This window comes from Taeniopygia guttata, chromosome 2 (assembly GCF_048771995.1).
Source record: "Taeniopygia guttata chromosome 2, bTaeGut7.mat, whole genome shotgun sequence".
Taxonomy (NCBI): domain Eukaryota; kingdom Metazoa; phylum Chordata; class Aves; order Passeriformes; family Estrildidae; genus Taeniopygia; species Taeniopygia guttata.
Genome location: NC_133026.1, coordinates 38411679 through 38436834, shown reverse-complemented (window position 1 = coordinate 38436834; position 25156 = coordinate 38411679). Strand labels below are relative to the sequence as shown.

General features: G+C 45.2%; 1 protein-coding gene across 2 annotated transcripts; it reads right to left on the bottom strand.

Annotated features, from left to right (window-relative positions):
• Positions 1-345: 345 nt before the first annotated feature.
• NR1D2 (nuclear receptor subfamily 1 group D member 2) lies at positions 346-24275 on the bottom strand. Of its 2 annotated transcripts, none has more exons than XM_030264980.4 (8): positions 23966-24275; positions 20351-20611; positions 18336-18424; positions 17292-17436; positions 15065-15681; positions 11697-11882; positions 7709-7919; positions 346-3375 (listed from the first exon to the last, which is right to left on the bottom strand). In XM_030264980.4, exons 1-8 carry the CDS (start codon positions 23979-23981, stop codon positions 3179-3181), a joined length of 1722 nt encoding a protein of 573 aa, XP_030120840.2. In that variant the 5' UTR covers positions 23982-24275; the 3' UTR covers positions 346-3178. The 2 variants fall into 2 exon arrangements, with proteins under 2 accessions (XP_030120840.2, XP_072781802.1); XM_072925701.1 differs by lacking the exon at positions 23966-24275 and adding an exon at positions 23618-23872.
• Between the last annotated feature and the right edge of the window lie 881 nt (positions 24276-25156).

Here is a 25156-nt window from a genome sequence, read left to right as displayed (position 1 = left end):
TTTATTCTTTAGTGTTTTATCCTTTTCTCAGTTACAAAGGTATATTCTCCAAATTAATCCGGCGTTTAAAATAACTATTTTAATGACACACCCAAAAAAGCCCTGTAACTGTAGCAAATGGAGCGCACCATTAAACCCCATCCAGACACCTGGGAAGACAGAGCAGCGGCACAGACAGAGGGAGATGCTGGCTCTCCCTGCTGCTGTGCCCCAGCACAGCCCCGTGACCTTACAGCAGCTGATGTTCTCATCCAGAAGAGAATCTCTTCTGCTTTGTTCATCCCAGCGTGCTGTCCTCCCTGCCAGATTTTGTACAGAGAAATACAAAGAACACGGACACACAAGTTTAGCTTGCTGACATAATGCCCATATTTAATCTTTTAAAACAAGAACAAAATCAAGAATAAAATCAAGAATAAAAATTTCATTTAAGTCATACAGTACATTAATCTTTCAGCAATGACCCAATCTACAGTACTCAAATGCCTGGCATGAAGTCTATTATCTCAGCATTTAACAAGTGTATAACCAGTGACACAGTAAAAGAAGAGCTCACAATACACAGCTAACACAATGAGTTTAGATTTTCTTCTAAGAGTCCAGCTAGGGTTTGTAATACATGGGTCATTTTTGAACCATACTTTAATCAGCTTTTTGTTCAGTCAATCTGTTTGGGGCTTTTTTTTTTCTGTTATGTGAGTTTTTCCATTATGTACAGGAAGAATATTTCGAAAGAAATTGCACAAGTTAGAGTATCTATCTATAGGCATACATGGTCAATCTAACTAAAAAAATTTCATAAGCAGTAATTACTCAGTCCTGGTTATACATTCCTAAAGGCTTAATAATACAGTTTTAAAAGAAAAAAAATTAAACAAAACACAACAAAACAAAGCTGTAGGGTGGCAATCTCTGTAAGAAGCCTTCTTCCCTCCCAAAACAACCAAGGGCTAACTGTACTTTCTGTGTCTGAAATGGGGTCTACAAAGAAGTCATTGCAGCAACTAAACAATAAAAACCGTGTGACTGCGTCCTTTCTAAAGTCTGAATGGTTCGATGCATAATTCAGTGAAGCTCTCAAACTAATAATACTGGTAGGATGCAAACTGTTAACAGAAATTAGGACAATATGCCCTGATAGAACATTTGGGTAGTAAAACTACATGTACGAAAGGGTCATTACCCAGTGGTTAAAGCAGCTTGCAGCAGGACAAACCTGCCTGGGGAAAGGGTGGGCTCGCTACAGTTGAATTTTCCACATCTCTTATCAAGCACTTGCCCTGCCCGCTCTCAGCCTCCTGTCTGAGGTGGAATCCCCAGCCCAAAGGCGACGGGAACATGGCAGGGTGCAAACCCTTCCTCTTCCCATCCCAGATCCTGATGCCCAGCAACAGGCACAGGTCTGCTTCTGCTGCAGCTCCATCACGGGCAGGAGGGCTCCTCTCAACCCACCGTGGTGCGGGCAGGAGTTCTGCAGGCTGGAGGCTTCCTGGGTCCTGGCCCTGACTACCAGGAACAGACTCCCTTGGAAGAGTAGCTTCACCAAACACTGGAGACCCTGAGGGCTACCTCTAAGGCAAGTTAACTGAACAAAGGTGATGGAGCATCTTCTTCCCACATTAGCAAAACATAAACGTAACTAATTAACACAACTGCTTTGACTTCTTTTAATCTCTCTTTTCTGGTGCCAGGTCCTGCTACAAATGGAAAAAAACCCATAGAGAGCTGCTTTCCTAGATGGAAAAGCAGCAGAATCTTACACCTTGTGGATCTGCTCTGTAATATGCTACTGGCATAAACAACAAAAAAAAGTCCCATTTGTTTGGTTGGTTTTTGTGGTGTTTTTTTAAGAAAAAAAAAAAAATCCAGACCATCTAATGCACCTTCTCTGCACATCACACACGCTCACATGCACACACACCAATGGAGAGCTCCAGAAGAACAGGCATGGGAACCACAAAGCCCAAATGGATAAATGACATGGGGAATCTCACATTTCAATTCTCATTTAGCAATGCAGCAGCAAAATGATGTATTGCAAGAAATAAACAGTCACAGAACACACATACACCCAAACGCAACCATGGAAACATTTTTCCCATTTTTTCCTCTTCTGACAGACATTGCTATTAATCTGACAGCTTCTTTCTGGCTGTGCTGAAGTTTTTGAAGAGCATCTGGTGCTTATTTAACCTTTATCAGAACATAAGAACCGCAGTGGCAATGGACAATCAATCTCATTAGTGCCACAACCCACCATCTCTGCTTGAGATTCTCTACAAAACCCTTTTGGAAGTTGAATTTGACTCTGCTTCTTTTGTGCCACTCTTGGTTGTTTTTTGTTTTGTTTTTTTTTTTTTTTTTAAATTAACAAACACAGCATATTAATGCAAATTCGATGTTTTCTAAAAAATGCTCAGATAATTAGTTCAGCAATATGCAAAGTGCATCTATTTGGTTCTTTCCATAGATCACCTTCTGTTTTAAGTTTAAATTCCTTCACAGTTTAAAATATTGTGAAGAAATTATATGTATACTTTATGTATAGAACTATTTATATACATACACATATATACACACAACTCTGTACTTTATATAGCCATAAACACTCACTACTTAACTATTTATATTATATACACATGGCATGAACACACGCTCAGTGAAGAGTTGGTGCAGGCTGAAACCATTCCATCGGGTTTAATGGAATAACAACAGTGAAACCATGAGTGAGTTATCAAGAGACACAGACATACATCTATTAGATAAGTGAAAGACCAATTAAATCAGCTCTTCCATTTTCCTATTAGCACAGGATTGTTCCCACCCCATTCCATGCTCCATAAGCACATACACAGCTACTTTGCATTCAGTTTACATGAGAGGGCAGTGGTGGTTCTTTTTCCTAAATGAAAGAAGAGTCCATATTTACTTGAGCTCATCGCAGCCTCTTCTGCAGGAGTGGGCACAGCTGGGCCTGGATGCCGTGGAGGATTCCAAAGGCTGCGCCGCCGTCAGCTGAAAGCACCTGCCAAAGCTTTATTGCATGGTTATGGGACAGCTATCGACTGTTCACAGTCTGTGAACTCTCTCCAACAAGTGGTACAACTGTATAAATACACATTTTAGCACAAAACAGTTTAACACGAGGCAAGTCCAAGTACAAATGAGACCTAAAGGCCTATGGGTGAACTTTAAAGGCCAGCAGTTCTTCAGAGTGCATGTTGTTTAAGGAACGCAAGTCGGGTAATTTCAAAAGAAGTTTTGTGAAAATAGAGGCTTCGTTTGGGTGATTTTTCATAATTAAGGTCCTTAATGCACGGATTAGTGTTTCCTGAAGTGCCTCCACAGAATTGACATTTTCTATTCCGGAGCGATCTAAACAAAAGGGCAGGGTGAGAGGGAGAGAGAGAAATTAAAAACCAGGAGGGTAGGGGGCAAAAAAAAATATTGACTGAACAGATGTAGTCTACAACATAAAACCAGGGCAAGAATCCCTTACTAAATTAACAAGCACAAGAAAAATCAGATAATTATGCCAGAAGTTTTAAATCACACACCGAAAGTCTTTCAAAGGTTATTTAGCATTAACTTCTCAAAGTACTAAGTTCATGCCAAACTGACAGCACGGAATCACTATTTCTGTGAAACCTAACCCATGCTTCCAGAGAAGGACAGATTGAAGCAAATGTTTAAATATGTTGCTGAATCACAACTCTCAACCCAAGGAGAAAGACAGGGCACATAAAAGTAAAAGTTTCCAAGATTTCTTAAGGCTAGCTATAGAAGCCTGAACTTAAACTGAAGGTTTGAGGAGGAAATCCCTCTCTGGACAAGTCACAGTTGTTATCTGCACAATGGGATTCTCAGGGGCAAAGGGAGTACAACCTTTCATATGACTGGGCACTATTTCCAAGCGAGTTCTGAAGCACTTAAAAAATAAAACATGATGCACCCAGAAATTCCCAGCTGAGGAAAAGAAGAATGTCAACATCAAGACAAATATTATGTTCTCATGTACTGCACTCCTATCACACCTGAAGCATTGCTTTCAAGAGAGGTGCATTTAAGTTGAAACACACCTGGTATCATTAGGTGGAACCTAAGCAAGCAGCTTGAAAGGATGAATTTTTAAGTAAAATATCTCGCCTCACAACCATGCACAGTAGCTGTTTTTTTTCCAAGCTGTAGCTTCTTTTCTTAAACACTATGCAAATTCAGTAGGGCACATACATAGCTGAGTGACTGGCACAAACAGAAATGTGCTTTGATGTGTACACGTACTTAAGCACATTGCAGAACTAGGACGTAGAATGACAACAGCTTTCTGGAGTAACACTGAGTCAGATTGTACAGAGTGGGAATCCCTTCCTTATGCTGTCAGTGTCACTCCCATCAGATTGCTCAGGTGAACAGTCTAGGAAGTCCTCCTGGACTACTCAGTGCAGTTTCCTATTGCTATAGGAAAAATTATTACATAATCCAAGTAAGGATGTATCTTGAAGCTGTTGCATATGTTTTGTTCCTTTAGGAAGATTGTTCCAGAATCTTCTACAATTAGGAGCTCTGATTACTATGAAACAATTTTTATTAGCACACATTCCCCTTTTCTGAAAAGACTGTCCAACAGGTTTGACAGCTGCTGTCCAAGAGAACATGAGTGAGGAGATATCTCTCTGCCTTTATTTATTAAATGATTTCTCTTGCTTGCCCCCTGCTCTGATAAAGCTTTGCTCTATTCCGAGCAGGTACAATGACATTTGCACAGAACATGCCCAGAGTTTCACAAGAGCTCTGTACTGCCTTGCCTGTGAAGGTGGAAGAACTCAGCCCAGTCTTCCCCAGCTGCCTTGGCCGAGTCACTGTATTCTCCTTGCTGCAATTAGGCCAAGTCTTTCTACCCCCTCTCTGTCTACTTCCAGTTGCTCCCAGCAGCTTTTGTTAGTATTATGCCAGTAAGGGAGAATAATAGAGGGTGTGTACTTCATATCTTCTACCACAAAGCAAGACCCTTAGTTAAGGGATTATCTGGTCTCTAGACCTGCACAAACCGCATTCTTTCAGCTTTGCTTCACCTTGCTTTTTCCTCCACCAGTGGCCATGATCCACCATCCTACCTCTCTTCCACTTCAACACATCCAGCTAACTGAAGCCAGAGGTAAAGTATTCTTATAATTCTGGAACAGTACCAAGATAATTCCTCAGCACCATCCAAGTGTGACCCTGCTTTTTCTTTCTCTGCCATATGACATGGGAAGGAGAGGATGTACGGAGTTACACACAGTCCTTGTTACTACCCCTGCTTCTTCTGCATGTTTTAAGTACTACTCCTAAGAGTGGTTATTCACCCAGTGTTAAGTGGAGATGTTTCTGACAAGCGTTCTCCCAGCTAGCAGTATTTAGAGACCCAACTTCTTTTTCCATTGGTGAGTTTTGGGTTTTTTTTCTTAGTTTTAATCAACTAAAAGTCTTGAAAAAGATCTTTAATTAGTGCAGCATGGTACTTTATATTGTGGATCACCTAACCAGCATTCAACAGTCACGCTCCTTTCTGCTATTGGAACTGATATGAATCCTACTATCTCCCTTTCAGTCTTCTCTTGAATAACCTTCATTCTGAGATGAAGAAGTCATAATGGCCTTTTTCTTCCACTTTCAGTTCTTCTTACATTTATGGCATTTTTACCTTTGCCTCCATCCCCATGTCATTCTCTCTGATCCTGTTCTTCAACTCTTCACAAAATGCCACCTCCCCAACAGCAAATTACTTTTTTGATTACACTACTCCTCAAAGAGTGGGATGCAGGGATCTGTCTTTCAAGATCTGTTTAATCAACACATGCCCACAATTCTTTGGTTCTACAGGCACCCTCTCCTCCTGGCAACCCCTCTCACTGTAAGCATCTTCCCCAGGAACTCTGCTGAGGCAGACACTTCTGTTCTTCAGCTCCTTTACTGCTCCTTTACTCACTTGTACAAACTGCAGCATTTCAATCCCGTCTCATGTAACAGAGCAAAGTTGCTCTGAAAACTTCTGAACTCACAGTAATCAGCAGGGTTAGCCTTGTGTCTGGAATACAGCCCCAACATTGGCTAATAAAGTTGTACTTTGTAAAACCCTATAACATTTTGTGAAGCTGTCCAGGAAGGCTGTGATCAGACTGCAGATCAGATCATGAGGTAGCTAAGATAGGCAGAAATAATATCAAAAATATGATCTGAAAGATCCTCAGCAACTGCAAGAAGGCCAAATACCAAACAGTTTCTCTCTTTGTCCTGCTGCATGGCTGAAACTACATGCTGTACGTGTTACATGCCATCCCTAAGCTAATCCCTGCTGGGAGCTGGCAATCAGCACAGTGCATTAAAGGCTGGGGAGATGGCACTGTGCTAGAAGCACATTTAACACAACAGACACAGCCACTTAGACTAAAAAGAGGTGGGACAGAGATTGAGATATTCTAGGAATCAGGAGCTGAGCAAGCAAGAAGAATGGCTGTAAGCCTAGTTAGAGTGAACAAGAAGAAAAGAGACCTGGTTGTCAGTCCTTATGTTAAAGGCTGCCTGCAGTTCTTGTCAAGAATTTCCAGAGTCTGGAAAGGCTAAGACCTCAGGTTTCTCTCTGCTACCTGAACATTTTCATTAACAGATTCCATGCTTCCTTCAGATCATAGTGGCATGCTTCCCTCACACTGCCATTTGTTCTGGCTCTTGAAGCTTGCTAACTCTGTGCTACCCTCTGCTCATTATCATGGCTAACAACCTGAAGAGGCAACAGCTGCCCTGTCCTGTGCTGTGACATTTCAGTTCAGTCATGCACAAAGCTATCAGAATGAACTGTCCTACCTTGTTACAGAGGCCTCACGTGCCTACAGCACCATGCCTGGGTGCCCCTCCTTGATAACAGATGGGTCTAAGTTGCTCATGTGAAAGGGGTGCCCTTATTCAAGGAGTTCAGTGCTCCCCAGCTGCTGGCTCATTGTCTAAGTGGGTGCTGTGATCATTCCTGCTACCTACCCCTAGGAGAGCTTCTCACCCAGCAAGCAGGGATTCTGCATCTTGCATTCCAGGCATTATATGCAGAGCTAATGTGCCTAATTTGAGGCTTGAGATAATACTACAGAAGTAGGTGCTTAATCCTTCTTTGAATCTGGGCCAGGGCATTCTGTCTATCCAGGGACTGAAACAAGATAGGAGGCTGGTGAAGATGTCAGTGGATTGGCAGGCCTTTAGTGGTAAGAAGTCACGATGCAGATGACAGGGCTTTCTTGCTGACATAGGTAGAGATCAAACTGTTGGATTTAGACTTAAGTAAAATACGCAATGCACTTAAATTACAATGCTTGGAAACAAAAATACCACCTTATCCAAAGACTTATGCTGTGCAAGTCAGGAGTAATTTCAGTGATGCTGCCCTGTGAAACTCAGAGGAGCCAAACAAATAGCACCTAAATGGCCATAGAGCAGATATTTGTTTTTGCATTACATAGAAAGCAGTAGGAAAACATAAGCTCACTGTCACCTTTTTTTTAAAAAGTCAATATTAGAAAGACTAGGTATGTTAAAAAGTACATTACAGGCTGCTAGTACCTTAAAACCTACTCAACTGCACTTAGACATAAAATAAGAGGGTATACATTTCACAGAAAACTTTTAATAGAGAGTCACATTCCATTTTTGGCAAAGGTGCAAGTTAACTTTCTCTCCTTACCAGCAGATACCAGGACAACCGCTGTAAACAAACTCATTTCCTCATCGCTAAGTTGCAGGGCATTCAGTTTCTCACTAAATTCAAACATTGAGTTGAGCAGATCACCAGCTCCCATTGAATGCAAGTCATCCACACTGTACTTCTTGCCACTCAGGAAGGTGACAGTACGTTCCTTTGCATCAAACAAAGATGCAAATCGTACCATTAAAACCTGGAGAAAGAAAAAGGAAGAAAAAAAGAACAACAAAACCCGATAAATGTAGGTGCATTTTTAGAAAAGCCTAAGAAAAAGCTAAACTTTTTAACATCATTCGAAGTGTCTCATTAACCATTCTAGAAGCATTCTATACTAAAGCTGTCAGCATGCTATTGAGCTGCAAAACGCAGTGCAAGCTCTGGCCCCGTAATCTGAGAGAAACAAACAAGTGGCAAAATTAGGGAGTGGATGCAGGGGAGGGGCTACAGCATATGAAAGGCAGGAAAATTAAAATTTAAGCCTCAGACAGCCTAAGCCACACAGACCATGTCATTCATAAATATGCCAGTAGGACAACTTGTTTAAGCCACACAACAGCCAAAGGCATACCAAGCATTAAAAGAAATGTTTTCTTGGCCACACTCATGAGGAGCAAAATGAAGGTACTGAACCAGATTCTCACTTGGCATAAAGTGGAGCAGCTCTATGGAAACAATGCTGATTTACACCACCTGATGATCGGGCCCCCTAGGCATTCTTTGGAAAAGTACCATGCCACATCACTGTACCCACAGGAATGTTAATGAGCTCTGCTAGAAAGGAGCCACATGTAGAGCTTTTAAGAGGCTGGGGAAGCACAGCTTGAGATGGCACCTGGTCTGCAGCAACTGGGAATACCCCTTTGGTACAAGCACCTGGGCTGGAGCAGTTAAGGTGTGCTGAACTTACCCCTTTGGGCTGAAATTTCTTTTGTGGTTTCTCAGCTGTACTGTGAAATGTTTCCCTCTGGAATGGCTTGTAAAGTTTCACTTGTTCATGTTCAACAACCTTACTTACATTTTCAAGGTTGAAGTTGCACAGAGCAGATTTCTTATTTGAAGAAAATGAACTAACTGGCATTGGTTAGAACTTCAGACTCACTGTAATCTCTTGGTGTGACAGTTGTCTCTTCTCATTTACCCTATTAACTGCACTAATTCAAATGTTTACTACAGGTGAGAGGAGAACCAGGTTTTCAAAGACTACTACCTTTGGCAAGCTTAAAGAAAGGAGTGTTCAAAACAAATGAAAATGTTTGAGAATTCAAACACTGTTCATGCACATTACATGACCTGCTCCTAAATTTAACAAGCCAAACAATGTGCAACAACCTTGATGGACACAGGAGCACTGTGCTATTCCCTTTTGTCAGCTAAACTATCTGTCCTTTGATGACATTAACTACAGAGCGCAGAAGCCCAGATGCAGAAGCCATCAGAATACAACAAAAACTAGCAAAGGGCAGGCAGACAAAGCTGAACTTGTGCATTAGCACAGACCCACCAGGAATCCAGCAACCTTTCAGTTCAAAACGGTATTCTCCCTATAGAACTGGGCTTTAGAAACATCTTTAAATAATGAGCAACCAGGATTAGTGCTGGAATTCAAAACTGAAGTCCATAAAAGGTGTGCTGACTTATTCCAAGGCAAAGACCTCACCTATTTCAATGCAACCATTCTAAACAAGGAAGAACAGTTTGGACTATGGCATAGCACAGGACTGATTCATCCCACTTCACTTCAAACCAGGCTCACACTTGTGCGTGCTAAGGACACACCTGATCAATTCTAACACCTGACCATAGCAACACAAGCACTTAAAAACCTCCACTATGGGAGGTTGCTTGATCATGTCCCTAGCAGCTGTAGTCAAATCTGAGTCACTATTCAAAGGGATCCAAGGACCTTATTAGCTCTACCATCGACTACATTTGGAGGGGAGGTGGAGGAGGGCCCACTCAAAACCAATTGAGTTCCTTATTTTAGGCTCACTGCTGTTTCTGAGCTGGCTCTCAGAAGAAGCTATGCAAATGCCACCACGATACACTGAGCCCCCCAGTACTCCCAGTTCTAAGAGACCTTTTTAGCTTGCGTGTGTGAATATATATATAGAGCTGTGCAGCTTCTGCACCAACAGTGTCTCCATGTGTCCTCTTACCCTCACAGGAACAGGCGCTCCTCGAATATGAATTGCTAAGAAGCATAGTGCCAAACCAGCCACACCAGACTTGGAGGCAGCACTTTCACTCAGGTTCTTCTATTGACATGCAGACATTGGAATATCTTCGTTCAGTTAGCCAAAAAAAGAAATGACCTTGGATGCACCAGGCTTTCAAGATGCTTTTGCCTCTATTGCAATGATTTCATTAATCCTGTTGTGGATTTTTTCCTACTGTTCTGCAGCCCTACCTTTTTTTTTTTTTCTTGTTGCTAAGATGCCACATAGGCCTTCAATGACAAGTTGTAGCTCACTAACAGGAATCATTAATGTTTCTCATAAATAAGTGAATAGTGACAAGCATGCAGCCATACATTATTACTAATTCCCCTGGATATAGAAACCTTATCAGCAGTGCTTGTAACCGGCAAAAAAGCATATGAGGGAGGCCTGAGAAAAGCTTCAGGTGAAGCAAGGCCAAGACAAAATATTTTACTTGCAAAACACGAAGGTTTGCCTTTACATTATAGGGACAGTTCAAGGCAAATTTTTCACCCTCCTCCTCATTTGCAGAGGAAGAAACCAACATTTTTGTGAAAGGTGAAAGTAGTGAAGGAATAAAAATACAGCCCTTTCGCTACAGGAGTTGGAGATGAATATTAAAAGGTCAAGAATAAGTATAACAGAAAAACATACATGACAGCAAAATGAAAGAAACAAGAAAACTAATAGGCTCCAGGCAACAAGTCTTCCTGTATAACTTGTACCTTCCAACCCAACAATTATCCATTTGAGAACTGGGCTGTATAAATGCAGAGAGAAGACCCAACATATCACACAAGACATGTCTTCATTTCAGGTAAATATAAAATCCAGCATCTCTCTTTGAAAGAATAAATCATGTAAACAAGAGCAAAGGCATCACCAATGCTACACTTCCCAGAAAAGCACAGTAACATCAAATACTTGGGACTTCGGCTCCTCTGACCCTCTCTATTCAAATTTCAGGTTTGAATATTTATGAAATGTGTCCTCTCTACTCAAATTTCACATTTGAATATTTATGAAATGTGTACGGTCTCCAATAGACACAAGGGTCTGGAAGGGCAACTAAAACATGATGTGAAGGTCATCTAGTGAAGGTCACTAATTATAAAACAGCACCAAGCTCTGTGGTATCATTTCCAAATTAATACCACTAATTCACATATACGTCATGACCACAAGTGGATGCAATTAACCACGAGGACCTAGTGGGATTAGTCTAGACTAAGTCAGGCTGCAGCTGGCACGCAGTATCTACAGAGCTGCAGCAGTGTAAGTGTTTACCATTGTTACTGCACTGGACATGAAAGCTTCAGACACTTCCAAGTTGCCACCTAAGTGGTGACTGGTCAGGATTGGATACTCTGGCTTTTGCAGGAAGCAGAGTGGCACAAGGAAGGACATGCAGAGCAAACACATTCCTCGACAAAACCTGTAAGTCAGTAGACAGCTTTCTAACCTACCCACCCTTCCAGCTGCAGTACAGCTCCCCACAGTAAGCAGAGGTAGCTAGAAACCCCTAATTATGCATTTATTAATGCCCAGGGTAGGGTAGAAGGGCTGAGCTGTTTTGAGCTCATTGGAAGAGGGACAGGTCACCAAGGTTTGACCAAACAGATCCCTCGGACACCATCACCTCAGAGAATGTTCAGAGCATCCATGAACAATCTATTTTCGCCTGATGTACCCAGTTCCACTTGGTTCTGTTTGTACAGCGTCAGACTGATGCACAGTTTGTCAAGTTTGCAATATACACACACCGGTCTCACCTCAAAGGTCCCAGCCTTCAGAAGATTGACCTGGTCATGCTGGGAGAGATCTCGGAAACCTGGGATGCGCTTGGCGAACTCCACCACTTCCTTCACTGCAGGAGTAAAACTCAGAGAAAACTCTTCCCAGATTTCATGGCCAGACTTGTTTGGGTCCACATGGGGAGTCTTACTCATTGGGCACACCTGATGTTTGCAAAACACAGACAGAAAACAACTTTTAAATGTATAATTCCAAATACTGACAAATACTTAAGAGAAACATGTTTACTATTCAACAAATCTTTGCAATAATGACAGAGAAAAAAGAGATCAGTATTCCTCAATCAATTACCAAAGAAACTGGATTTCTTCCCCTTGCTTTAAAACAAGAAGAAAATCCATGGGATTGTTAGCAATCTGTTTATAAATCTGGAACCTATAACACCATGTACTGCAAAAAACCTGACAGACCCAAGGTAATGCTATTCTTCCTGATCTTAACTGATCTGGGTCTGATATCTGAATTTGTCTTTACTTGTATTATCCCTGTAATTTCACAGCAAATTGCAATTTCACAATCAATCAGTTGCAATCTCACAGTCACTGTAACATTCATTCTCCTATCTTTCTTGTTTTGCAGGCAACTGAAGTGCTTCAGTCAAGGTGACAAAGATGTCAACACCAGAGCAAGAAAGCAAGCCTTGGTTTCCTGAGTCACAGGTTTACACCCTCATTACAAGGATAACCCTCTTCTGCAAATTTGCTTTTACTTGTATCACTGAAGGATAACATCAAGGAACTGGTATTCCAGTATTTCTCAGTCACAAGATGACAAAAAGCTCTTTCTTTTATACAAACATACAGCAATTTTTTTTTTTTTGTAGGAAAGTCTGAATCCATTACACTGACATCAGATGTATCAGTCAGGGCTGACTGCCAATAAATTCCCTCTGCAAGAGCCAACCAAAAGCTCTGTGATATTTTCAGTTCTAGCTTCTAAAATTTACATCTTTTAATGAAGCTTAAATCTTTTAATATTCATTTCACCTGTCATCATCAAGGACAAAGATTCCTTTTGAGTATTCCTCACAAGTATACTAAATGGTGTATGCAATCCTACATAATGTCAACAAAACAAAGAGAAAACAGTGAAATAGATTAGCAATTCCTCAGAGCTGTGCTGTTTTTGCAGGGCATCTTGAATACGGTAATTGCCTAGCAATTCTTTGCGTGGGAGGTCCTAAGACTACAAGACTATAATATTTTGGCAAAAGGAAAGGTCTAGGCACACAACCAGAAGGACAGCAGATGCCAACCACTGATCTGCCTATGATATTGCAATGGTTCACATAGGTATTGTTATAAATACAGCACTTTCCGAAAATAAGGAATCTCTGGTTCAGTACCCTGCTCTGCACTGGACACAAAAATCACCTTAACTTCTCATTCTACAACAGCACACCCTTACCCACAGGCACTCAGTTCCAAGGGGAAACTACCACTTCCAAACCCAGTGCATTGTATCTGTGGTCTCTTAATAGACCTCTGCCCAAGAACCAGAGAATCTCAAATTAGAAGAGATCCGTAAGGAGTGAGTCCAACTCTGTGCTCCTTGCAGAACCACCTGAAACTAAATCATATGCCTAAGAGTGCCATCCAGGCACTCCCTGAACTCCGACAAGCCTCCTATGGAAGCAGTTGTCAGCTTGTACAGTCACCAGTTCTCTTCAGAGGAACCTCTTCAGGAATGACCTGTTCTGCTTTTCTGGTTACAGGGGTACTGAGTAAAAACGACCAAAACCCTGAAAATCTGCCTCCATACTAGTTCAAAGCCTAATTAATTGCCCTTATTGCTGCTGACTCATTTTGGTCAGATTCTGAACTCATTGAGTTCTTGGGCAAAACCCTCATTCATATCACAGATGTTGGGCAGGGAGGGGGAGCTGCAGTGCTCTGCTGGATTTGGTTCTGCCTCCTCATCACTGATTAACTCCTGCCTGCAGATGCCATGCACAGGTCAAACTGACTGGTTGAGTCTCTGCAAGGCAGCACCACTCCCTGCCTGCCCATACTGACAGGTTTTAACCTCTGCTGCTTAGGAGTGCCAAGAATGCCACTATATCACCACATACTTTCCCTGCAAGAAGAAAAGGCTAGGAATTATTACTTGCCATGTTGTAGTGCCTGGAGTCTGCAATTAAGGTCAGACCCTGCTAGGGATGGCATGGTCTATATATGCAGTAGACAAAAAGAACTTTTTTTAAAGAAAAAGCCCAAAAAAACCAAAAAAAAAAAAAAGCCCCTATGGAAATGCAGCATCAAAATAAACACTAATGGGGGGGTCTTCAAGAATATGTGAAGGATCTTCACAAAGTAGGAGGCACAAAAACACCGGCAGCTCAAGTACTTCAGAAAGGTCAGGGGCTCACACTTCACACCAGGAGCACAGGATGAGAACGAGGATGTTATGTTCTCTCATCCCAGGCTCCAGTGATAAAGAGAAGGACAATCTATTTTAAGGGGCTTACAGAAATGGTTGCCTGAATGGCAGAGAAACAGCAGGTGCAAGGCAAATGAGAGGGACCTGTTAAGCAAAGGCAAAAAAAAACCCAACCAAACCAAACCACCAACCATATGCAAAAATCCAAGAAGCACCCTTGTTAGGAATTCAGTGAGAAAATGCTCTAGCAAAGTCATCTAAGGTACCCAGAAGTGTGTCCGGAGCCCCATTTGTACAAGTACTACAGAGAAGACCCTGAACTCCTTTCTAATGGAGTAACTGTGCATCTTCCTCCTGCCTCTGTTCAGATTTGAACATGTTCTACAGTGAAAAGGATGTGCAGCCTGTGGGCCTAATTAAAACAAAACAAATAAAAAAATCCCCATCACCAAAAAAGCAACCTACCCTGCAACAGAGATTTTAGAGCCCATAGCAAGGCCTGTAGACTCACTTAAAATCCTAGCCCTGGGGTTTAACCCCAGAAATTTGCTCTTGAAACCCTTAAAGATAATACAGTACATTTGACTGTACAGATTATTTGAAAGTAAAGTCTGCAAAAGGACTGAGTGAAAAGGGAAATTTATAAATTCCTATTGTCATTTTAAAGTCAAGTTAAATAAACCCACGACTTTTTTCAGACAATATTCTTTGATGTTATTTTACTTTGTTAGCTAAAAAACCAAGCAAAGAAACCCCATTACTTGTATGATTTCAATCCTTCACATCTTGAGCCATTTGTCCTTCATCACAAGTTTGCACTATCAAACTTGTGTCAACCTTTAAAGATTCCACAGTTGCGCCAACTGTGTGCAGCTTTACTGACTACTGAGGCACAGCTGGTACACACCCACCAATAACTAAGTCAAATCAATTGATATCAATATACCAGATGCATTCTTCCTCCAGTGCTGCACGAGTAAGTGGTATTCTTGCTTGGAGAAAAGCCACCTTCTGGGATCCTCTCACACATTCGCTGAGTGTAACCACTGGTGAAGTTCATGCAGTGGCTGTTTGTGAAGCACACAGGGTGCCCGCTTGGATAATGCATTGTGCTTCTCCCTTTGTACTGTCCACCAAAGTGCTGCTCCCTTTCAGGGTACTGAGGGCCACCGAGGCTACCAACACAGTGCTCGCTGCTCAAGATGTACTGCTCGGTGTTCTTGGACACTCTCTCCCCGCTCTGGGGCTGCATCATCTCTGCTGGGTTTTGAGACTGTTCTTGGTTGTACATGAAAGTGTCTTTGTGGGCCCTAGTGACCATACCAATCACCTCCTCCTTAGCCATGTCAGCACTAGGAGGGGGAGAAGGGCTTTTGATAGTTTCTCGCTCTTGTTTGGGCTTGGAGGAAAGATCTTCTTGAGGTGCTTGGTCTTGATGTTCTGTCAATGCTTCGTTGGGCAAGTGACTGCTGAATTGACTGTTCATCATGGTTTTCATGGCACTCTGCATTTCAATCAACATCCTCTGTTTTTCACGTTTGGGAATACGGCCAAATCGAACAGCTACCAAGGTGGAGAAATGGACAGTGGTGGAAAAAGGGGGGAAAAAAAGAAAAAAGAAAGTCAGTCCTGAAAGTGTTAGCATGCACACACAGAATACACACCCAAACAAAAAATCCTGCCTTTTAAGACAAAAAATCCTGCCTTTTAAGACAATAATTTAACTGTTCTCACCAATACTACAGCAGGGGTATTACCAGTGAAGTCAAAATGCTTCTGGGGCATAAGACTGGCATGAATACAAATGTATGCCATTGTTTAGGGAGAAGGCAGCTCTTAAGGCACACAGTCTGTAATGCCTTTTCCCCTTTTGTCTCAAACCTGGCTATGCATTATACACACAGCTGTGTTAACTGAAGAAGTGTCAGGCTTTAAGATTGGACCTATTAAATCAGCACAACTTCATGAGCTGACAATTAGCTGAATGTAAACAGAGTTCATATCATCTATGCATAAAAGTCCTAACAAGACAGGTCCTCACAGACCAATTACGTAACTTACCCAAACAAAAGAATCGATGCTAAATGAAGCTTACCTTGTCAAATTTTCTTGTAACTTTGCCTTGACAAGGACATTTTCTGCTGGCAAGGGGATGGGCATCATTGTGGCTGCAGCACTTTTGACCCTGTCCTAGGGAATCTACAACTGCCTCCACCACCCTGTCCAACCGCAGCCGCACAAGGGCCTATAACCAGTTTCGACTGATGTAATTATGCAGTAGTCCATCATTAATGTAACTAAGTCTCTTTCATTAAAGCAGGTGCAACCTTCTGCGCAAACAAGCGCCTAGGGGATGAAATAACTCCTATGCATGACAAGAACTCAGAACAATTATTTAAAATAAGTTCTAACACTCCACCCACTAAATTATTAACAGCTCGAGATTCCTAGTTCTTGTGAAATAAACACCCAGAGAAAATTTAAAAGTGAAACAGAAGGAAGAGTTCTGGTTGTGGCAGTAAGCTGTGGCAGGCAAATGAACTACACTTTCAGCATTATTTATTAAAATGGCTCAAGGAGTGGACAGCAAGCAAGGTGGTCAGAGACACAGACCAATATCAACATTTCCTCCTTGCCTTTCCTCTCCCTCTAAGAAAAGAAAGAAAGAAAAAAAAGGAGCAGATACATGCTCATCCTAAGCACCCAAAGCTAACTCTTTAGGCTCTATGGTGACTACTCTAAAGCTATCAGGTTGGGCAGAGTTCCCTTTCATTGAAAAAGCAATAGTAACAAAAGAAAATAGAAAAAACAAAGACAAAAAAAAAAAAAAGAAAAATTTTCAGATTCAGGTAGGATACAGTCATAAGTCTTAACATTAAACCAAAATCAAGACACTTGTTACAACCATCCCCCTAGCAGGCCACTGCAGCACATCCCACTGTATCAGCTCCACAGGCAGGAGGGCAGCTCTGCAGCTGCCCGCAGTGCCACTTCACGAGCCCATGACACTCATGGAGCAAGAAGGCAAGCTGAACTAAATGCTCTCAGACAGGGAACCTTTCTTTGACAATAGGGCTGGGCTGCATTGTCTGCTACTAAGACCTGCAGCAATTGGTTTTGAGGCGGACAGCAGATTCCCTCTCAGAGGATCCCTTCTCAGTACAGGAACATACCATCTCTTGACATCCCAACAGACAGGCATTTTTTGAAACGACACTGCTGGCATCTGTTTCTATTCATTCTCATTATAGAACAGCTGTTATTCTTCAAGCATTTCTTATACTGGATATTTTGCTGAATGCTTCTTCTGAAAAAACCCTGTAAACAAGCAAAAAAACCCCACAACTATCATTACAGCACATGTTAAATCCTTCCACCAAGATTCATCTCTCAGCAAGCACAGTAAACCTCATTGCACCACATCAGCAGCTCCAAAGACATCAGCCCCAAGAGACTTTAAAGAACTTGGTACTCCTCATGACTTACTTCCCCTTTGTGTGTGATCTGTATGTAATGTGAACTAATTACAGAAGATGCTAAGTTGTTCCCTGCATAGTCAGCATCTAAGAGCAGATCTCCATATTATCTCTATTACTGTACCAATAGTTCCTAAGACACACTCTCAAGCATCTATGACATCAAGTGCAAAGATGGGAGTCAAAATAACGTATTTTGACTTCCATCTCTGCAGTTTGGCAAGAAAACCATCCTGCTGCACCACATGACCTTCAAAGGTAGTTTTTTCAAACAACCACTTATTGCTAATAAGCTCCTTCACAGAACATTTGCAATGTTACAGACTAAGAAAATACCTGTCTAGTTCTGGCTTTCCCTGTGGTATAAAGAATTGCTTTTCCAAAACTGTTTTGTTCTGTGTCCCAGCCCAGGTGACAGCTCACACCCACTAGCTCTTAATGCAATTAACATGCACATGTCTTGTGTGACATGGTCCTTACCACCTCTGCTTCCCGCTCCCGTTCTCTGCGGTGCGCTCCAAGTCAGGCAGGATTGGACAAGGGGTGGGAACAGAAAGTACTGCAGAGTTGGGAAAATGCTGTGTATTCCTAAATGGTTTGCCTGTTCCCTACAGCTTCTGAAATTTCTCATTTTTAATGGAGAACTATACCAAATTGGTTTTGGCAGCATCACCCCTTTTTCCCCTGTGGGGAGAACTTGAGCATTTCACCAGCAGAAAGGTGAGCAGAAATATAGCTCACCTTGCAGCCCTCACAGGCATGAACACCATAATGAAATCCTGAAGCGACATCTCCACAGACTTTGCAAAGAAGAACCATGCCATTAAATTCTAGAATCAAACAAAAAAGTCAAGGATATAGAAACCAGTGACAACTGCAGGACCATGTTTCCAGCTTTTAAAACCTGGACTTAAATCAAAATATGTCAGGTCAGTTCAACACATGAAAAAACACAGCAGAAGAACAGACAACATGAATGTACAAACCCCATGAACAGTTCAGAAGTTACCAGTGCAAGGGTGGGAGGAAAAGAGGACAAACACAAAGCACTCACACGAATAGGGAGAAAGCACACATTCACTGTTCTGTCAGAGTAGAACTGCACTCAACAGCAGAAAAAGAAAGTCTGCTTACATTTAAGCACTTTTAAAAGGACCATTCAGTTAACTAGGCCACCAAAGTTAAGGCTCAATCTGTTTTTTCCATCAGAACAAGAAAGCCTATGAAAGGCTACAGTTTCTCCAACAGAGAACAAACACTTCTTCTTAAAAAACAGAAATACTAAAAGACACTTTATAATGTATTCAACGCTGGCCATACTCTGTACCTATCTGATAACAATTTAGGACTGGCAACTCAGCCATATCTACATATGTAGAGACCACTCATTTGAGTGCATATCCAGAATGGCTTGCACACTTGAACTTGAAAATACCTTCTCAATCCTGTAAAAATGCTCATTGCTTAGGTTTTTTAAGTTTTTCCCCACCTATTTTATTACAGCTTGTCAATAAAATTTTTTGCAAGTTCTAAGTGCTGGTCTAACATTGGTTTCACTGAAGCCAATGGGAATTTTACCAGTGAGTTCAGTAACCACAAAGTTACCTTAATCCAACAGAGACAGCTGGAAATACTCCCACAGAAGCATATTCTACCAGAAAAGTAACTTATTTGACATTTGGGTTTCATTTGTAAAGAGAAACTAAAACATTTTTTTAAGGTTTTCAAAAAGAAAAAGAACCAAACCACAACTTTTTCTTTTTTTTAAACACAGTACTGAGCTAAAAAAGTTATCTATTCAAACAATTTACAACAGGTTTAATTTCGGGAACCTCAAAAACCTAGTTACTAAAGAAATTTTAAGTAAAGGTTCTTACTAAGAACTTAAGGTAGGAACACTTAAAAATAAAAAAAGAAAAACAAACAATAAACCAACAAAAAACCCTGTTTGAGGCAGAACTATCAGACACTTATTCTAGCCTCAGAACAATCCAAAATGATAAAACAATTCTGCCAACAAAAGAATTTAGCCTTCAAAAGACTAAATTTCAGCTGTTTGCTGAATCACTCATTCCAGTACATATTTTGAATCCTGCCCTTCCAAAACTGTTTGAATATACTTCTCTACCACTGATCTTTCCTGATTACCAAAAGAAGTGCAAAGTAAATATGTGGAGATAGATTGTTATACATACTTTAAAAGGCCATTCTTTATTTCCAGTTTACAAGTAATTTATTTTTCCCATCCACAGAATTATGACTTGGAATCCAAAAGATAACTTCTACCCACAGCTATACAAGTATTATGCTTGGGTAATTTATTTTGTTCCTCACGGCTGGTGTGGGGAGGGAAGATGAAGGGGCAGGGGACAGAATATGAAAGAACAGAGAAACTACATTTCCAAGACAGTACCATAAATACTCTTGAAAGCAATTTCTGATTACAACACCTTTACTTCATCACTTCTTTTTACCAACTGTTTGACTTTGCTAAGATCAGTTTTCACTAATGAAAGTTTGAAGTAAAGCTGGACTGTATTTATGGACTGTTTGAGGTTGTCAGCAATGGGACCCCCATTGTATTAGCATTTGCATGGCAATACCATATGTATTACCAGACATATCATGCCAAAAGATAAAAATGGAGACTTTTCTATGCGCCTACAACACAACCCAAAGGAAGACCTGGTTGTAACACACAAGGTTTTAATACATAAGGAGAAAATGGTGTTGTCAGGGACTGGCACCAAACATACTTGTGACTCCATTATGGCCTTTTGTCAAGCCAGCAACACTCGACTGGTTTGTTTTAATAGCCTCCTCCAGCCGATCGCTCTTCGGCGCCCCGTCAGAGCCTTCACTGCTCCGGCCATTGCATCCGCTCTCCGAGGAGGAGCTGTTTGGAGGAGATGGTACAGGCGAAGAGGACGACTGGAAACCGCTGTCTGAGCTCTCGCTGTGACATGAGGCTGGGCTAGATGCCGAGCTCGAAGAGCTGATGTAAGCTATCACACCCCCTAAGGCAAGAAAAAAAAGGCAGCACGTAGTGACATAACCAGCAGACATGCACCGCTGCCATGTGAGCCACACCGTGACCCAGCACCACCAGATCAGCCATTACATGCTCCTGGGAGCACTCCTTTCCCTCCCTCTCTCCCTCAAGCTTGTTTGTCTCCATTTGTTTTCTACAGCTGACCTCCCAGTCTGCCTCATCCCCTTCTCCCATCTTCTCAGCCTCCTCTGGTCCAGGCCGAGATGAAATGGCATAACCAAAAGACAGAGCAACAAGCCATGGTGCTGGAAGGATGGGGCAGCAGGGACAGGGCATGGAGTGACCCAGAAGGGGTTTTCCTGGCCAGAGCTCATCTGGAGCCAGAGCAAAGACAGGATCTTACAGTGCTGTGGAGCCAGAATGCAAACAAGCTAGGTTAGGGACAGAAATAGGGCAGAGAGAAAGACTTCATGCAGGCTACACGCCAGAGGCACAGAAATGAAGGGCTAGGAGGTGCTCACAATGCAGAAGGGAAGGGGGCAAGGGAAGGAAATAGTACTGCAGTCTGGTTAGCCTACTGAATGCCATTTGTCCGACTGCAAGCCTTTGCAGCCTTTCTAGCAGCAGCTAAACTCCAACTGCCAGTCTGCTATTTGCAAACAGCCTCTGTCCTGCTGCGTCTTGCAATCTGACACACTTGATAATCCCTCATATGAAACAGCTTTTTGTCCTCAGGCAGACCTGGGAGCAGTTCTAGCTTTTCACAGGCTCCTTCTTCTTGCTCGTAAGGAAGAGAAATTGTTTGCACTTCATATGAGTTTGTCTCCAAGACTCAGCATTTCAAAAGTCAATATAAAAACATTTGATATTTCACTCAAGAATTTTAAAAGCCATAGCCATGACACTGTTTAAATAAGTTACACTCAGTATGTTCTACATTTTATGCCTCTGTTGCTCAGCAGACTCTCTTCACTGATGACTCAGGACATTGCAGCAAGGAACTCCACAAACCAGTAAGAATTAAAAACTTTAAAAGGGCCATGCACTGCCTTCCTTTGCAGGAAAAAAGCACTGGTGTTTGTACAGAGTCCTTGATCAACTGAACTGGCATGGCAGGCAGAGGCTGTAGCATCTTACATCAGCCATACTCTCCTCACAGATAAAAGCAGTGGTATTATACAACCCTGGAAACACCACTGCTTGCAGGGAACAATTCTGACTTTAAAATTTTCAATACTTTTATTAGACGTAACGGTCCTCTTAGCATCTCTGCAGCAACAAAACTGGCCCACTTCTTCAACATTTCATTTTTTTCTACCAAGGAAACCCTTGGCAGGAGGGTTCCCTAAACAGCACACAGCCCAGGAACTCCTGGCAGAGCTGCCTGGGAGCAGAAGTCAGACTAAGGGGCCATGTGACACGTGCAGGACACACAGATTGCTGCTCACGTTCCCAGTGTCCCTGGACCCTGCCACAGGGGTTGGTCCTGCGCAGATTTATTTTTTTTAAAAGAAATCCTCCACACAGCATAGCACGCATTCCGGATCAGGTTTTCGGAGAAAGGAGGATTGGCAAAGGGGTCATGAGTTCAGCCAAGGCATGGGAAACAAGGCATCATCAGCCACCCGTGCTAGGCTAAGCCACCACCTGTTTGACAAAGGTCTGTGCCATCCCCCAGCGCCGCACGCGTCTCTGCCAGGTGCCAGGTCAAAGCTCACTGTTCACCTGGTCCAAGGGAGGCACCGGGCTTCTCAGCAGGCGCCATCCTTATCGGCAAGGGGCAGATCGGGACACGCAAGCACAGCCCCTGCAGGGAACTCCACGTTTCTCCACACTGCCACCCTGCCCCATTATCTTTAAACCCTGCTCGTAAAAGAGACGCTCTTTTCCCTCAAGGGTAAGGCCAATGTCACAGAGGAGCACAGAAAGTGTGTGCCGGTGGGGGAGTTTCACCCCTCTTCTCCTTAGAGCTGGAGGAGCTCCAGATAGCTGGGCTGCTCTGGCACCCTAGAGAGCTTGGCAGTCTTGCCAGCGTCACAGTCGCAATTTCTCGTACTTTTTGTTATTTTAGAAATTACACTTCCTTGTGAACCCTGTTTTTGTTTGGTCAGCAGTCAAAAGTTGACTCTCACACAGAGCACAGGGTGACATCTCGGAACAAAGAGCACAGACACGGAGCACGTACGCGTGCACACGGGTGCCGGCACTCCGCAGGAACGGGATACCGGGGTGCTCGATGGAGGAGGCAGCCCCGGTTCTGTGAACTGCCAGGGATTTTCTCAGGGAACCCACCTGCCGGAGGGTGGTGAAATGAGTCCTTCGGGCTACGCGGAGCCGCGCTACTGCTGCTGCGGCGGCACCGCCGGCCGGGTGACAAGGACCCTTTGGGCTTCACCTGGCGGGATTTACTCTAGGGATGGGGCGGGGGGCACCGCAACGTGCTGGCATTCCATTAACACAGATCTGGGAAGCGGTAACGCCGCAGAGGCACAAAGCAGGCGGCGAGCTGGCCGGGCGATCCAAGCGGCCCCAGGGACGCTGCGGCAGCAGGGGCTCCACGGCCAGCACCCCCGACCTTCCTGGCTAACAAATCGGGAAGGGAGCGGGGAGCGACGGCCGCCGTGCCCGCAGCCACCCTCCCGCCTCACCCCATTCCACCGCACCGGGGCTGCGGCTTTTCCCTGCCGCGGTCACGCGGCGCCGGGGCTGGAAGAGCCGGGCCCGCCCTGCGCTGCCCCCGGGCCGCCCCCTCCCCGTTACACAACACCGCCCCCGCGCACCGGGACGGGCCGCGTGCCGCCGCCGCCGGCGCACACGGCCGCACCGCGTGTCCCCCCGCGACCCCGCGCGCTCCCCCGCACAGCGCCGCGCCGCCGGCCTCCCGCCCGGGCCCCCCACCCCGCGCTCCGCCGCGGTGGGGGCGGAGCCGCGGGAGCCGCGGGGGCGGGGCCGCCCGGCGCCGCAGCTGCGGCGCGGCCCCACGTGTCCCCGGCGCGCCCCCGCCGCCGCCGCCGCCCCGAATGTAGGTCACCAAAACAGCGGCCGCCCGCGCGCCTCACGTGTCCGCGCCGCCCGCCGCCCCGCGCCGCCGCCCCGCCGCTATTATGCAATGCGCGCGTCACCGCCCCGCGCGGCCAATGAGCGGGCGCGCCGCGCGGAACGTAAACACAGCGCGCACATGGCTCGCCCGGCGGGTCCATGTGAGGCGGCGCGGGGCCGTCCCGGCCACCAGCGGGGCCGGGGCCGGGCAGCGCCGCCGCCCGCCGCGCTCCCCCCGCCCCGCCGCGTCCCGGCCGACCCCCGCCCGCACCCCCGCGCCCGCCCGGCCCCGCGGGACCGTTCCGCACCGCTGCCCCCCGCAGCGGCCGACCTCGCTTACCCGCACTGACTTCCATGGCGACCTCCTCCCGCAGGGGCACGGGCGGCGCCGCGCTGGGTTCCGCCGGGCCCGGCTCGGCTCCGGTCGGCGCGGCGCGGCTCCGCTCGGTCGTTGTCTTCCCAGCTCCGCGTCCCCGCCGCAGCCCTACATGCAGCCGGCGGAAGGAGGCAGGGAGGGAGGCGACCGCGCTGTCTCCTGTCAGAGCAGCGGGTGCGCGTCCCCGCCGCGGCGCCCTCCCCTTTACAACAAAAGCGCTCTCGGGGAGCCGCGCAGAGCGAGTGCGGCACCGCCGCCCGCCCCGCCCCGCCCCTGCCCCGCCCCGCCCCGGCGGCCGCCCCGCCCCGCCCCCGGCCGCCCCCCTCACCCAGTGACACACTTTCCGCGCCGGCGGCCCCGCTCACGTGCGGCGGGAGCGTGCGGGAGCGCGGCGGCGCTGCGGCGGCGGGGGCAGTGCGCCCAGCGGGGTCCCCCCGCCTCTCGCCGGCCGGTGCGGCGCGGCGGCCCCGCCGAGGTCACCGCCGCTGCCGCGACCGGAGTGGCGCTCGCCCACCGCGGCCGCGGGGCAAGGTGAGGGGCGGCGGTGTGTGTCAGCGGCTCCGGCGCCGAGCACCGGCAGGAAATGCCACCGCTGTGACTGCCGCAGCTGACGAGCTCTCTCCTATCCCGACAGCTGACAGCTCCCGATTCCAACTGTCAGCGCTCCGTGCCCTCTTAGCCTCCTGTTTTCTCACTGCCGGGAAAAGGGAATATCCGGGAGAGACCCCCCTCGGCAGCGCTCACACACCGCTGCAGCCATAAGTCTCTCCCTCTGCAGCCATAGGGAGAGGCCATCACAGAGTTGATCCCAATCTCAGTCTCTCCTGTTTTCTGCCAGGACGTGATTTTGTCGCTCCCAGAGCGATTCCGACCTCTAATACCTTATACCATGCAGTGATGTCTCTGGGAACAGATCTCCCACAACGGGGGAGGCATGCGCCCCCAGAGGATCTAAGCAGGGTGTCCCAGCCGGGGTCCCCGTACTCCCGCTCCCAGAAGGAAACCCACGAAGAAAATGCACCACAACAAAAAAGTGAGCAGAAACTTGGGTGAGACTCTCCATTAAGCGAATACAGAACCCAAAATGAAGCTCTGTCCCTCCCTGACCCCGGGGTTCATAGCCACATGCGTGGCTTCATGGACTGTATTGACCTC